This window comes from Manis pentadactyla, assembly GCF_030020395.1.
Source record: "Manis pentadactyla isolate mManPen7 chromosome 15 unlocalized genomic scaffold, mManPen7.hap1 SUPER_15_unloc_1, whole genome shotgun sequence".
NCBI lineage: Eukaryota > Metazoa > Chordata > Mammalia > Pholidota > Manidae > Manis > Manis pentadactyla.
Genome location: NW_026644588.1, coordinates 3459020 through 3473989, shown reverse-complemented (window position 1 = coordinate 3473989; position 14970 = coordinate 3459020). Strand labels below are relative to the sequence as shown.

The following is a 14970-nucleotide window of genomic DNA, read 5'->3' as shown; positions in this document are numbered from 1 at the left end:
CCCCCAGGGCTGGGCTGGGAGAGGGGACACCCGAGAGCAGACCCCCTTCCTGAGGGCAGAGCCTGGGGCTGGGGCCCTGAGTGGGTCTCACCTGTCATCACCAGCTCCAGGGGGTCACTGAGCTCTGACCAGCCAGTGGGGCTGTGATAGGAACAGCGATACATCCCTGTGCGCTGTCTTGTCATGGCTGGGATGGAGAACGTGGCCTTGTCCCCGGGTCCCAGTGGGCTCTGTGTGTCCCCAGGTACTGAACTTCCATGTTTTTGCAGACGGTACCACTGGGCCCCCAGGGTGCCCTGACACCAGATGTTCACAGGGCTCCCCCGGGGGACCACAGAGCCTGGCTCAGCCCAGATGGTGGGTTTGGGGAGGGTCCCTGAAAGTAAACCAGAGGCTGGGTCCCAAGCCCTTCCACCCCTGGTCCCCAGCTCAGCCCCAAACGTCCCAGGCACCCCACCACTCAGCCCAGACCTGCAGGTCTCCATCCCCAGCTGCCCAGGGGGGTGGCCCTCATCCCCGTGAGGAGGAGGGGGCTGGGCCCCTGGGGACAGACTCACCGGCCTGCACGCGGGTCCTCGGGCCCACATTCAGCCCTGGGAGAGAGTCCGGTGAGGTCCCTGCATTGGAGCCTGAGCAGAGCCCCCCTCCCGGTGGGGCTGCTGAGCCCCGGGGTCTCCCGACAGACCAGGCTGGGCTGGGGGGCGGGTCCCTCGTCCCTCCCTGACCAGGGCGCCCCCGGCGCTCACCGAGGCAGAGCAGGGCCGTGAGGGTGGGCGTCATGGCGGCTGCTCCCTGCGGCCACGGTGCCCGCGGGACAGGCCGACCACAGGGCGTGGCAGTGGGAGGTCACATCAGCAGGAAGGGGAACCAGCCTCCCGGAGCCCGGCTGTGCTTCCCCGGGGCTGTGTGGGCTTCTGCTCCTGGTCTCACCGTAGCTGTGGGCTCCCCTCACCTGGGATGTCCTGACCTCCTGGCCCGGAGCTCCTCAGTGATCCGAGCATCCACACATGTTTTGTGCACATTTGCAATGTGTCTGTCCCAGAAATGCATCTGTGGACAAGAAGATTCAGACTCCGAGTTTATAATACTGACATTAGACGAAAAAAACCACCCACAAATATAAAACAAATAGGAGTATTTGGTTTCTGTTGCTGCCATAACAAATCACTACAAACTAATGGCTTAAAGCCACTCAGATGTACCATCCTACAGTTCTGAGGTCAGAAGTTCAAACCGTAACCCCCGCACTGAGTTAAAATAGAGGCTGTGTCCTTTCTGCAGGCTCCGGGGTGCATCACCCCCTTGCCTTCAGCTTCCACAAGCCGCCTGTATTCTTGCTTAGCCATCCCGGTCTGTCTTCCAAATCGGCAGTAAGGGCGCCCCACCCGAGCCCGGCCCTGGGTCCCTGCGGAGCAGCCAGCAGCCCCAGGCCTCCCGAGACGCCCCTTCAGGGGAGGGGGACCAGCCACGGCCCTCCTCCCAGGGCCTCCCCGGGGGTCTCCCTCACACAGCCCGCCCACCAGCACGTCCAGCGGGGCCTCGCCCGGGACGGGGTCCCCCAGCCCTGGGGGTGCTTCAGGGGCCACGCCGTCCAGCTGCCCTCAGAGCCCAGGGCCGCAGACCCGCGTCTGACGGGTCATTGCGCATTCAGGGCCGGGGTGCCGAGGCCGCGAGCCCCGGGGGGACGCGGGGAGCAGGGCAGGGAACTGGCCGCCTCAGCCCTGGGTTGGGGGCTCCGCACCCCTGCCCCTTAGGGGCTTCCCTTGTTGCTGAGCACGGCGTCCCCCCACCTCCCTGGGAGGGGCCCCTTGTTCCTGGGGCAGGGCTCTGCCCCCCACAGGGTCCCGCCTCAGCTTTAGGGAACAGTGCGTGGTTCATACTCTGATTTCTGCAGCTAAACTGATCTTTATTAAAATACTTGTCTCCCACCCACAGCCCATGTGAATTGAGCAGTCATGTCAAGATGAGATATTTACCCCCTTTTTAAAAATCAGTTTCCATCTAGGTGTGTGTGGGAGACAGAAGTGTGATTTTCCTCGGCTGAGACGGCCTTTCAGGTTTCCCTGCCCGCCTGTGACGTGCGTTCGCTCCGTCAGTGTCGTATAAGATGCATGTTTTGTCTTCCATGATTGTTTGGAGAGCTCACTAGGGAAACTTGCTGCACCTGGAGTTTCTTTTGTGGAATCATTTAAATTTTCAGATGTCACTTATTTAATAGCTCAAAGATGATTCAGATTTTGTATTAATCTTGAACCTGAACTGGATTTTTTAAAAAGATATTATTCCATCTTATCTAAATTGGATGAAGTTCTTCCTGAGGTCTACTTAATATTTATTAGAAAAAGATTTCCATCTGAAATGGAATCAGACAGTGTGAAACGGAGAAGATCATGTATGTGTCCTGAGAAATTAAACATCTTAAGGACTGAGAGCCTGATTGCCTGTAAATGCCTGATTCGCAGAAAACTGTCAGCTCATAACTTATCTTCATAGCTCCACCCTAGTAATCGTCCTTTTATTTTTTGATGGAAAAAAATGTCTCCATCATTTTATGTAGTGGTCTTGTAGCAAATTAGATTAACTGTAGTTATTTTCAGTACTCTTTGCCCTCAAGCCTCATACTGTAGTTGGGAGGCTAACACACCAGCCTACGGTAGAATCAGTTTCCTCAGTCTGACCTTGTGCTTTTCACCAGTGCCTGGGTATTGTGCACGCTTGTGCGGTTTCATGTCACCGATTGGCGTCTTTATCATTTCGCCTGAGGAGCAACTTTCAACATTTCTCGTAAGGCAGGTTCAGGGATGAGCTCCTTCAGCTCCCGTTTGCCTGGGAGAGTCTTTATTTCTCCTTCATATGTAAAATATAACTGGCAACTTTTTCCTTCAATATGTCATTCTGCCCTTTCCTGTCCTGGAGGGCTTCTGCTGTGAAATCCACTGAGAGCCTTGGGGGGATTCCTCTGTAGCTTAAACTCCTTTTCCAAGGATGCCCTTAGGATTCTTTCTTTCTTTTCGATTTTTGACAGTTTCTGTGTCATGTGTATTAGCAAAGGTCTTGCACTAAGATCCTAGGGTGACCTATTAGCTCTGTGGACTTGGATGTCTAAGTCTTTCCCCAGCTTTGGGAAGTTCTTGGCTTTTATCACCTTAAATAAATTTTCTTCTCCCTTTTTTTTCCATTTTTCTTCTACAAAACCAATTATTCTAATATTTGGTCTTTTGATGATTTTCCACAGATCACACAGGCTTTTTTCTTTTTGAAGTTCTCTCATCTCTTCATGATTATTTCAAAATCCCTATCCTCTGACTCACTCATCATGGTTTCCATCCACCATCATCCACTGCGGACGCTCTCTACTGCATTTTTCAACTCATTCAACAAATTCTCCCACTCCAGAATTTCTAAATGTCATCCACCAGGGTCCTTAGAAGTGAAAGAAAGAGGCAGAAAGGTGAAAGTCAGAGAAAAACGTGGTCATGAACACGGGGTCAGCAAGACGAGACGTGAGAAAGACTCGACCCACCGTGGCCGCCTTGGAGGCCGTGAGCTGAGGGGCGCGGCGGCTCATGGGTGCTGGGGAAGGCGCGGACCGGGGCTCAGCACAGAGCCTCCAGCACAGAGCACAGCCCTGCAGACACTGTCCGTGTGGCCCAGGGGACTCGAGGGGGACTTCTAAGTTACAGAGCTGAGGGATCAGAAGAGCGTGTGGTTTTAAGCATGAACTTGGTAGCAATTTGTTGCAGGAGCAACAGGAAGTTAGAAACAGAGCGAGCAAGCTACAGGACAATAGCTACCGCGGGCTGACTTCTCTCTAAGGAAATACTTACATAAGATTATGTGTCCGTTGACTTACTTTCCACATATCATTCTCTCATTCTGAAAACCAGGAACTAGCAAAAACCGTTACCTCCAATATGTGGGGACATAGCACAAGGGGACAAGACGAAGCGGGCCACTCCTGAATGTAGTGTTTTATGTAGTTTCAGTTTTTGAAGGCTGTTAGTATTCTACATATTCCAAAACACACAATTAAATCACAAAAGAAGGGAAAGCACACCCTAACATAAATATAAGCAAATGAAAACAAAGATAGCTTATATTCAGTTAACAAGAAGACTTCAGGGTAAAGCAAAGAGAAAGTAACTATATTAACTTACTAGGAATTGGGGTTTTAAACGTAAGGAAACAAGTGGACACACACAACCAGATAATAAGCCCTGCCATGGTGCATGCCCCCACGCCCACGTCGCCAAAGGGAGGGGCGCCCACACTGAGGAACCAGCCCAGCAGAGCCTCCTCTGCAGGGAAGGCAGGCCCAGGGGACAGGGGCTGGGCCGTGGCTGCTGGTCAGACCTGGAGGTAAACCCTCGGAGTGGGAGACATCAAGCCCAGGAGAGGCCCGCGGGCTAAGTCCGGAGGGCGGGGCAGTCGCCTGGACGCCTGCGAGCCTGCAGACTGGAGGCACCCCTCTCCTTGGGCTCCCGCTGAGCCTCAGGGCCTGGGGTGTCCCTCCGGACTCTGGGGTCTAGTCCCTCTGCTGGGCAAAACCTTGTGTCCGTCCCTGCGGCCCGTGTGTAAGCTGCTCCTGCTGTGCCAGGCTTCTGCCAGCACTGCTTCCAGGATCAGCAGGCCCACGCGGACAGAGCTCACCATGTCAGCCTGGGGGTGCGGGCTGGAAGCAGGCAGGGTCACTGCCAGGGGAACAGAGCCCTCCCAGCACCAGAGACAGGAGCCCGTGCCCCATCAGGAGCCAGGCCCCGACCCCGCCGGCACCTCCCCGGCACATTCCCAGGTGCCTTACTGCCTGGGGGCTGCTTCTGGGGGTGGGGGTCTGGTAGGGGTCAGGAAAGGCTGATGAATGCCTGGGGCAGCCTCTGCCCTTCTCGGGCTGCATCCTGAGCTCCCAGACGCCCCCTTCATTGGGAACACCCACACCCCGCCTCCCCTGGTCCCCCAGGCCCCTGGGTCCACAGCTGCAGGCCCCACGACCAGCCAACCGGAGGACCCCAGGAGGGCCCGGCTGGGAAACTTAAGGCCTGCCCTGACCACACTGGCTCGGATCCAGGGCGAGTCCCCTACCGGGGTTGCCAGTCCCAGCAGTACACGGGCCTCTGCTGTGAGAGGGGCAGGAGACACCCCTGCCCGCCCAGCCGCCAGGAACCCACTAGGGAGGCAGGGCCAGTCCCTCCCTGCTGGGCCTGAGGCGGGGAGCTGGCTGGACCACCGCCCCTCCCACCTTCCAGTCCTGAGCTTGTCGCCTGGCTCTGGGAGTGCTGGGACTTCCAGGGCCCCTGAGCCTGGGCAGGAGGGTGGGGCGGCCTCCATTCCACCCCCACCCACCCCATGTCCCCTGGTCACATGCCCATCCCCCAAGCCTCCCCTGGGCCTCCTCCCCAGCATCTGAGCATCTGGGGAGCAGGTGAAGTGAGGGCACCCTGGGCGATTCGGCCCAAGACAGGTGGTGATTCCGCTCCCTGCCCTGGCCACCAGCCTCCTCCAACCAACGGGGTCCCCTGGGGCCGAGGCCCCAGGGCACAGAGGGAAGGACCCTGCAGGCTTATGGGGCTGGGTGGGGTCTGCGCTGGGACCCCCAGGTCCAGTGGGTCCCTGGGAACTGACTTCCCACAAGGATGGTGGTCGTCACACCTCCAGGCTCCAGAGACCCTCCAAGACCTCAGGGGAAAAGGCAATGGGGGTCCCCTCTGCTGGGGTCAGAGCCCCCAGCCTCACAGATGCTGGCGGAGCTGGGACAGGGGCTGGGCCTCCGGGTACCTGCAGGATCTCTGCCTCCTGGGAGGCTCCCCTCCGTACCAGATGGAGCAGATGAGCGAGGAATCCACTCAGGCAGCAGGACAAACACGGCCAGACACTGGGGCCGCTGGGCCTGTCCCTCACGGGCGGCAGGGAGGTGGCAGGGACAGTCAGACAGCCAGGCGGGACCCAGCCTGGCCATTCTAATCCTCAGGAGCCACTGCCCCCGGCTGAGGCAACGTCCCCTGGAAGGGTGTGCTGGGGGCATGCATTCCCCTGGGGGCCTCCCCCTCCCTCTTCTCTCTCTGTCACCCTCACTGGGTCTCTCCGCAGAGGACCCCTCCCTGGGGGGCACACACATGCTGTCCAGCCCAGGACAGACACGGTGCATGCGCTTTCCCGGTATGGCTAATGTCACCCTCCCGTCTTACTGTCCAAGTGCCAGACTTTGGGTCCTGCTCTGCTGACTACAGTGGGGACAGGTGGCTGCAGGCTGAGCCCTGGTGACCGCCCCAGGAGCTGTGGGACATTCAGAACCCTTACCTTGTTTCCTTCACCCAGCATGGGGGTGATAGTGTCTCAGTCCATCAGAAAGACGAGACCCCAGTGCCCGGCACGGACCCCCATAGGCCTTGGTGTTGCTGTCAGGAGCTGGGAGGATGTGGGGGGCCCAGTGCTCAGAATGCCGCCCCCTCCCCACTGGAGCCCAGGCCCTCCTGCAAGCAGGGCAGGGCTGAGGGGCCCCCCCACACGTACTCCTGGCACAGCCCTGGGCTGGATGCCTAGGCCGAGGCCGGCTACTCCCCAACGCAGGAGGGGCTCAGCCTCAGGGGAGCTGAGGTCTGCAGGGCCTCCTGAACCCGCTGGAGAGGTGCTGGCCCAGGCCCGGGGTCTGACCCACTCAGCAGGGCCCAGGGGTGACCCACCTGGTGGGGCCACTATGCTACCCATGGTCCCCAGGGCAGTGCGTGGTGTCACAGCTCGGGGTAAACCCGCTGGAGACCCCCTGGGCCTGGACGATGGGAGCCACCAGGGACACCGTGCATCTGACCCACGGGATGGGTGCAGGAGAGAAGTTGCTGGGCTTTAAAGGAAGCGTGCACCATGCCCCCAGCAGCCCTCCATCCCCGGGAGGGGGGTCCAAATGTCCCCAGTGGGCCCTGATTCCCCGACGTCCGGGGCTGACCACAGAGGGGCAAAGACAGGGTCATCTCAAAGGCTCCCCAAGTGCCGTCCACCCTGCTTGGGCCCCTGCACCGTGGAGGGCGGGCTACTCACAGGGGAGTGTGGCCTGGGGCCCCACAGGTGGTGGTCCAGTGGAAGGACGGCTTAGCACCATCCTGGGTGGGAGCACGCTGGTTCCCTGGAGGGGGGCCTGTCCTGCACCCGGTCTCTGGAAGTGTACCCCACCCCCAGCCCCGCAGGGCAGCCCCATGCCCCCCGAGGCTGTGGCCGAGTGTCCAGGCATCTGTGTGTCCAGATGGGAACAGACTCCAGGGACCAAAGCTGGGTGCGAAGGCAGAGGGACATGTGTGCCCAGGGAGCCAGGGAGCCAGTGGGCTTGGGGGCCAGCAGGAAGGCAGGGGGCCTGTGGACAGAGGGTGCAGCTGGGGACAGTGTCCAGGCCTCGGGGGCACACCTGAGGCGGAGGGGAGGCGTCCTCACCCGTCACCCGCAGTTCCAGGAGCTCAGTGCGCTCTGACCAGAAGGACCTCTAAGAGTAGAGGCAGCGACACCTCCCGGCAGGGCCCTGGCTCGCCGCGGTGAGGGGAACCTGGCCTCTGCCACCTTCTGCAGAGGGCTCTGCACACCTGGATATAGGAAGCTTCCCTCCTCCAGGTGGAACGTATCAAACCCAGCAGAGCCCCGGCACACGAAGGTCACAGCCAGCCCCGGGGGTCACAGAGCCTGACTCCACCCTGATAGGGGGCCTGGCCAGGGCCCCGAGGACGCAAGCTCAGCCGCTGTCAGGGTCCATAATGAGGAAGTACCTGGGTGGACAGGAGGGCCATCAAGCACACACAGCAACTACCTCCACAACACCGGCACTTAACACCCTTGTTTAAAACAAAGCATCACTTTTTGGGTGGGCACAGTGCCTCACGGACAAAAGACATCACTTGCAACCAAGATCCATTCTGTGCCACCCCGTGACCATGTCTGTCTCAATGAGATGGAAGGGGTCTTGCTCATGAGATTTCCAGGAAGGCAGTTTAAATGGTGGCGATTAATCCTGGAAGGTGTTTTTCTTAGTTCTGCCTTTCTCTGCCTTCCAGAGCGTAGGCATATGCAGTGGCCGGAGCTCCAGCAGCCATTTTGCATCAAGAGGTGACCTTAACCCTGATGGGCATGAACTGAGCTGTGGAGCAGAAAGGGAGCCTGCATCCCTGGTGACACGCTGGGCTGCCGCTTGACCTCTGGCCCAACTCTGCAGAGACTGTGTCACTGTGAGAGAGACATAAACTGGCAGGAAGCTCTCATGACATGCGGCACACTGGGAGGTGCGACAAGAAAGGCCCCATGCCAGGCAGACCTGTGGCCAGCGCCCTCTGGCGTGAGAAGGGCACCCAGCAAGGAGACCCTTCCTCACCTGGAGGGACGGGAGATCTGACGAGGAGGGGTGATGTGCGAGCTGAGGTCTGAGACCCGGCAGGAGCCGCCCCAGCTGAGCAGGTAAGGGGAGGCCGGGAGGCGGAGGCGAGGACTCAGCGTGTGAGCAGTGCTGGGTCCGCGGTGAGGACGGCGTGTTTGAGGAATGGAGAGAGGATGAAGGGTCTGGTGATAAGAGCGTCAGGGTGTGGCTGGAGAGACAGGGTCGGACGGGAGTCTCTGTAAGGGACCCGGAGTGACCAGCATTCAGCTACTGAAGCGGGTGAGCCGGGAGGTCATCATGCGGCGTTCTCTAAATCCACCTGCAGGGAGAGAGTGGACAGGTAGGTGGAGGTGAGAGACGAGGGGCCTCAGGCAAGTGGAGGTGGGAGATGAGGGGCGTCAGGTGGGGTGGAGGTGGGAGATGAGGGGCGTCAGGCAAGTGGAGGTGGGAGATGAGGGGCCTCAGGCAGGTGGAGGTGGGAGACGAGGGGCCTCAGGGGGGGTGGAGGTGGGAGATGAGGGGCGTCAGGCAAGTGGAGGTGGGAGATGAGGGGCCTCAGGCAGGTGGAGGTGGGAGACGAGGGGCCTCAGGGGGGGTGGAGGTGGGAGACGAGGGGCCTCAGGGGGGGTGGAGGTGGGAGACGAGGGGCCTCAGGCAGGTGGAGGTGGGAGATGAGGGGCCTCAGGCAGGTGGAGGTGGGAGATGAGGGGCCTCAGGCAGGTGGAGGTGAGAGACGAGGGGCCTCAGGGGGGGTGGAGGCGGGAGATGAGGGGCCTCAGGCAGGTGGAGGTGGGAGACGAGGGGCCTCAGGGGGGGTGGAGGTGGGAGATGAGGGGCCTCAGGGGGGGTGGAGGTGGGAGACGAGGGGCCTCAGGGGGGGTGGAGGTGGGAGATGAGGGGCCTCAGGCAAGTGGAGGTGGGAGATGAGGGGCCTCAGGCAGGTGGAGGTGGGAGATGAGGGGCCTCAGGCAGGTGGAGGTGAGAGACGAGGGGCCTCAGGGGGGGTGGAGGTGGGAGACGAGGGGCCTCAGGGGGGGTGGAGGTGGGAGATGAGGGGCCTCAGGGGGGGTGGAGGTGGGAGATGAGGGGCCTCAGGCGGGTGGAGGTGGGAGATGAGGGGCCTCAGGGGGGGTGGAGGTGAGAGATGAGGGGCCTCAGGGGGGGTGGAGGTGGGAGATGAGGGGCCTCAGGGGGGGTGGAGGTGGGAGACGAGGGGCCTCAGGCAGGGTGGAGGTGAGAGATGAGGGTCCTTAGGCAGGTGGAGGTGGGAGACGAGGGGCCTCAGCCTGGGGCTTGGGTTTGTGGTCACACAGGAGGGGAGAAGGGCAGCTCTCAGGCCCAGCCCGCCTTCCCCTTTTCGAGGCGCAGAGAGGCCTCGGCTTCCGGAAGGTGTTTCTGGGGAAGGAATGTGATCACCAGGCTGAATCCATGTGCAGCCGAGCCCCACAGTGTTGACTGGGCAGCACAGAGAGATAACGTGCAGGTAGAGATTCAGAGAGGTGACGGGTGGTAGGTAAGGGTAATAGATGCCGGCACACGTAAGACCGGTGACGGGTGGCGAGGCGGGGTGATGGGTAGAAGGGCGGATAGTTAATGGACTAAGATGGGTTATGACCGAGCACAGAGATAGGTGACAGGTGGTAAGTGGTACAAAACCAGTAGATACAGGCGCCCACATGTAGGTGGCAGATACATCGTGGAGACGTGACACACAGACGGAGTAGAAGCAGGCGGGAGCTCCCGGTTTAGCGTCTGGTCCTGCAGGCTGACTGCTCTCAGACCACGCATTTCCCCATTTCCGTTTCCCACATGCAAAGGGGGAGCGTCAACATCCCCGAGGACTTCACCTCCCCATCCTGGCAGGCGCACAGAGAGGCCCATGCTGGTTGGAGGGGCGCCCAGCCCTCCTCCCCGCGCTCTGCAGGTCAGGGCACCAGGTCGGGTGGGTGGGTAGGTGCTCCCGTCTCCACCCTCTGCGCCCTGTGGCTCTGGGCTGCGCTCCGCACACGGGCGGCCTCCCAGCTGGTCCAGAGAGGCCCCCCGACGAGGGGGCTGGGGGGCTGCAGGGCTGGCGGGGGCGGGACCGGAGGCATTTCACACTCTCAAAGCTCCCAGTTGTAAGGGGAGCTTCCGGGGCTCCAGGTGCAGAGGCACTGAAGGAACAGCCCAGTGTGGCTGGAGGGCTGCCTTCTTGGACCCAGGAGCCTCGTAGGAGCCGGGTGGGTCTGGGATGGTGGGTGGAGTCCCGTCTGGAGTGGTGCCCCTCTCGCTCCATTTATGGCACAGAAGCCAGGGGCCGTGACTCGGCAGGGTGGTCAGTCGCTGTCCTTTCCTCCTCCTGTGTCAGGCAGTCTGCACCTCGCTCCCCGGCTACACCGGGCCCCAGGGCTCTGTCTTTCCTTGACCTTCAAGGCTTCCATTTCAGCTCCTGCGGTGCGCGGCAGGGACCCCAAATCTCCTTCGCTTGTGTCCCCCAAGCCTGTGTGAGTCAGGAGGCTGCAGAGAAACAGAGCGGCAGGAAGCACTGGAGGGAGAAGGGATTCAGGGAGGGGGCTGGCTCAGCGGTTCTGGAGCCGACGAGCCCAGGGTGTGCACGCAGCTGCCGAGTCCAAGGAGGGCCTGCGGCGGCCGCAGCACCAGACAGCAAAGCGGGAGCCAGGCTCCTCCAGGGAGCTAGGAGCACCCATGGATTCTGCGGTGTGCAGAGGCCTCGCCGCCGCTGCCCGTCACCTGCTCACACTGGGGGGGAAGGCTGAGGACTGGGTGTGCTGGGGGCTTCCTAGGCCTGCAGTAACGTCACATGAGGCAGAGCCTAGCCTGGAATGGGGGTGTGGAGGGGAAGACCTGACACTTCTCAGGGTCACAGCCCGAGGGACCTCCAGCTGAGCCACGGTCACCGGGCAGGCTCCCAGGCAGAGCCGGAGTCCCTGGGAAGGGTCTGTCCCAGGTGCGGGTTAGCAAGGTGGGGTCCCATAGAGGCAGAGGAGGGGCCTGCTGTGCCTCCTGGACTGGTGGGCTCAGCCTCTCAGGGGCGCAGGCCTGCTGTGCTCCCCAGACCTTGTGCTCAAGCCCGGGGCAGACCCAGCCCCCGTGGTCACTGTTTGTCAAGGAGAGAATCAAGCTCTCGGGGTCGGCCCTCCCTCCCGACGTCGAGGCCCACGTGCTTTACGATTCTTGGCTGACCCCCCACCCTGCCCAGACCTCCAGGTGCCCAGAGCAGCTGGCCCAGCACCTCCGAGAAGCAGAAGGTCAGACCCCTGGGCTCTTCCCCGGATTCCCTGCAGATTCAGGGGGCTGCCAGGTATCAGCAGAGGGCGTCCCACGTGCTGCAGGGAATCTGGGGTCTGCGGGCAGAGCCACTGCCCGAGGAGAGCCCTTCTCCTTCTAAGAGAAAACCAGCACCCTGGATTCCCGGGGCAGCAGAGGGAAGAGCTGCAGGGCTCTCTGGACACGCCGCCCTCTGCAGACTCCCAGCGCAGCAGACAGGCGGTGGCGGATCCTGCCCACCCGTCACTGCGCTTAGGACCCCTGCCCTGGGGGGACTGGCGGCCAGAGGGAGCAGAGGGCCCGCTCTGGACAGACCAAACCTTGGGAGCGGGCGTGTGCTCCGTGCACCGTGCCACCAGCCCACGACGGCTGTGTGTGTGTGCAAGGGTGCGTCCGATGGATTTTTAAGGGGAAAAAACAGCCGAAAGGGGGCTCTAGATTATCTCTCAAGTTTATCTGGGGAACCCTGACGAATGCACTAACAGCTGAGAGAAAGAAGAGAGTTAACTAACGTGTCCCACACGAAGCAGAGTAATCTAGTACAGAATAGAAGGAACAGAATAAACACTGATAAACGGGTAAGAAGAAGCCCCCTGAAGGAAATCAACCTCACGTGCAAACAGAAATTAAAGCTGCACTCGAGCTGGAGGGCCGGGCAGCCGTCCTCTCCAGCCTGGACGGGCGCCTCCCTGCCAGTGAGGGCGCCAAGCCCGGCCCCCCGACGCCGGTCCTCAGCCCCCCGCTTGAGCCTCCCCACTTCGGGCCAGTGAATTAATGACCCGACCCTTATTTCTTCAGGACAAATGGGAAAAGGATGGGCTGTGCAGGCGAGGACTGGAATGAAGATTAAACGTGTTTATTGTTTGCATGGAGCTAAAATAGCAACGGCATCATATTAAGAGTTGGCTGAGCTAAGGGTGAATTTTCTAAAATATCCTTTAAATGCATAATAAAATACTCGTATCAGGTCTGTGACAGGCATGTAGGTTTCTTATCTTTTCTACTGGAGAAAATAAATAAAGTTCATCAGAATGAGCCACTCATGCCTCCTGGGCAGTTAGTAGAGTCCCTTCTGTTTTAATCTGAGTGGGTCTCTGGGTCTGACGCTATACTCAGGGTGCAGACAGGGACATGTCCCACTCCCAGTGGCTCAGGGCTGTCCAGGCAGCGGGTGCCTGTGACCCTCCATCCTCTGGCTGCATAGCTGGTCCTGCTTTGGGGCCATGGCCAGGCAGATCCCAAATGCTTCTTTGTAGAGAAGGGTGGGGCCGCCTTGTTTGCATGGATTGCAGTGTCAGCAACAGTGCTAGCCAGGCCAGGGGCAGCTGCAGATGGGATGTGAGCAGCATTAGCAAATAGGACGTGGGAGAGGCAGGAGGGCGCCCACAAGGCCCCTGGGGGTCAGGGAGAGGAGGTGTGAGGGTGTGTCCGGGAGTGGAGCTCAGTGCTGGGGGCTGACACCACGGAGTGAGGAGCGGATTCAAGGAAAGGGGTGCCTGCTTTCTGCTCACCATAAGCAGGAGACCACGGCCAGGGAAAAGGCCGTGTGTCAGTCTCAGTTCCAGGAGAAGGGCCACGCCCCGTGGCAGGGCCGCCTAGAGCTGCACCAGGGGTGGTCAGGAGGAGGGGCTGAAGGGGAAACGTGGCTGGGGGCCGGGATCACGGTTTACACCAGAAGGCATGGATGAGGCGGGACGAGCAGGCTGAGGACCAGCTGGACTGCATGGTTTCCATGGTTTCCACGGCCTCGGGGGTGGAGGGGATACCTTTGTGGTCTGGGACCCAGCCCGGGGGGGATGAGGGCACGTGGACGGTGGCCCGGAGAGTGAGAGCTTGGTGGTGGGGGTGGCTGAGGATTCTTGCCCGGGGAGCAGGGCAGGGAGGGAGGCAGGGGGCCAGTGCAGGTGACACAGGCATAGTATTGGGTGTGGAGGACAAGGTGTGTCCAGCACATGCATGCATGACAGATGTCAAAGCATCCAGTTTACACACACCTGGGGCACAGCTGATACAAGGGGTACAGCAGGCTCTGGGGGCCAGGGTGACCAACACCTGCCACCTTCAACAAGGGGCATCTGGGGCCACCCTGGGCATCAGAAGCCACCAGCAAACAGAAGAGCAGGGGACCCTGGAAACAGCTCCCATCATTCCTGCTCACGTGCCGTGGCCCGCCTTCACCCCAGGACACCCTAGCTGGGAGCCCCGGGAGGGAGGACATAGAGTTGGCATCACACAGCCACCCCCAAGTCACTTCAGGCCCCTGGGGTCACCGGACAGCCCGCTCCCAATCTCGGATGTGTCCTGCCTGACCTGCTCCACAGTGAGGATCTAGTCAGACTCCCAAGCGTCCATCCTTTCAAGGGACTGCCCAGGTGCGACGGGGTTAACAGTCTTGAGATGAGCAGATGACCTTGGGTTATCAGTGGACCGCATGACATCACCAGGGTCCTCGTGAGAGGGAGGGGGGAGGGTCAGAGACAGGGGGACAGAAACAGTAGGACAGAAGTGCAGGAGTCCGATCTGAGGGCTGGACCGGAAGATGCCACAGTGCTCCTTGAAGACAGGAAGGGCCCCGAGCAAGGGACACAGGCGCCTCTAGAAGCTGCACAGCTTAAGGACACAGTTCTGCCCTGGAGCCTGGGGAAGGCAGCCAGCCCTGAGACACCATGCTGCTAGCTGGTGAGACCCAGCGTGGGCTTCTGACCTCCAGACTGTGAGATGAACTGTTGTTTGAAGCCACTGGGTATGTGGTAGTTTGTTACAGCGGCTTCAGGAAACTAACCCTGTCACTGAGGGTAGAGGAATGGCTGCATGCCTATTGGGAAGAAGAGCGTCCGGTCCCAAACTTGAGGGTGAGGCCAGGTGAAGGACAGTGTCCTAGAGCTGGAGGGGTCCTGTTGTGTCTGGGATTGCATGGTGCCCAGTGTGGGTGAGCCTGGAGTAGGCATAGGAAACCCCAAACTGCCACATTCCTCTGCATGCACCAAAAGCCTCGGGGACCCTCCCTGTGCAGTCAGTCCCACCATCGCCCTCATCCAATGCACACATGTCCATGTGTGTGGGCATGTGTCTGTGCATGTGCATTTATACCGTGTGCATACGTGTGTGCAAGCATTCATGGGTGCTTGTGCGTGCATGCATTTGTGCAGTGCCTGTGTGTGTGTGTACATGTGAGCATGTGGGGATGTGTGTGTTATCTGTGCTGTCACTCGGCCACACGTCCCCTCAGACGTCTCTGTTATTCACCCCTTGTCAGAAAACGCTGATGCCCCCTTCGGCTTGTTCGCTAAGCTTTGAGCGACTGGAGCAGAGACGGAGACCGGGTTACCTGTGTGTCCCAGGGGCTTGTGCAGAGCCGC

General features: G+C 60.2%; 1 protein-coding gene across 13 annotated transcripts in view; it reads right to left on the bottom strand.

Moving 5' to 3' along the window:
- The window catches only part of LOC118910261 (leukocyte immunoglobulin-like receptor subfamily A member 6), a 91030-nt gene extending 90190 nt beyond the window's left edge, over positions 1-840 (bottom strand). For all 13 annotated transcript variants that reach the window (XM_057496628.1, XM_057496631.1, XM_057496629.1 and 10 more), the window contains exons 1-3: positions 747-840; positions 558-593; positions 92-376 (exon numbers count right to left, since the gene is read on the bottom strand). In XM_057496628.1, coding sequence (XP_057352611.1) covers positions 92-376; positions 558-593; positions 747-780 — 355 coding nt within the window. In that variant the 5' untranslated portion in view covers positions 781-840. The remainder of the gene's footprint in view (positions 1-91; positions 377-557; positions 594-746) is intronic.
- Between the last annotated feature and the right edge of the window lie 14130 nt (positions 841-14970).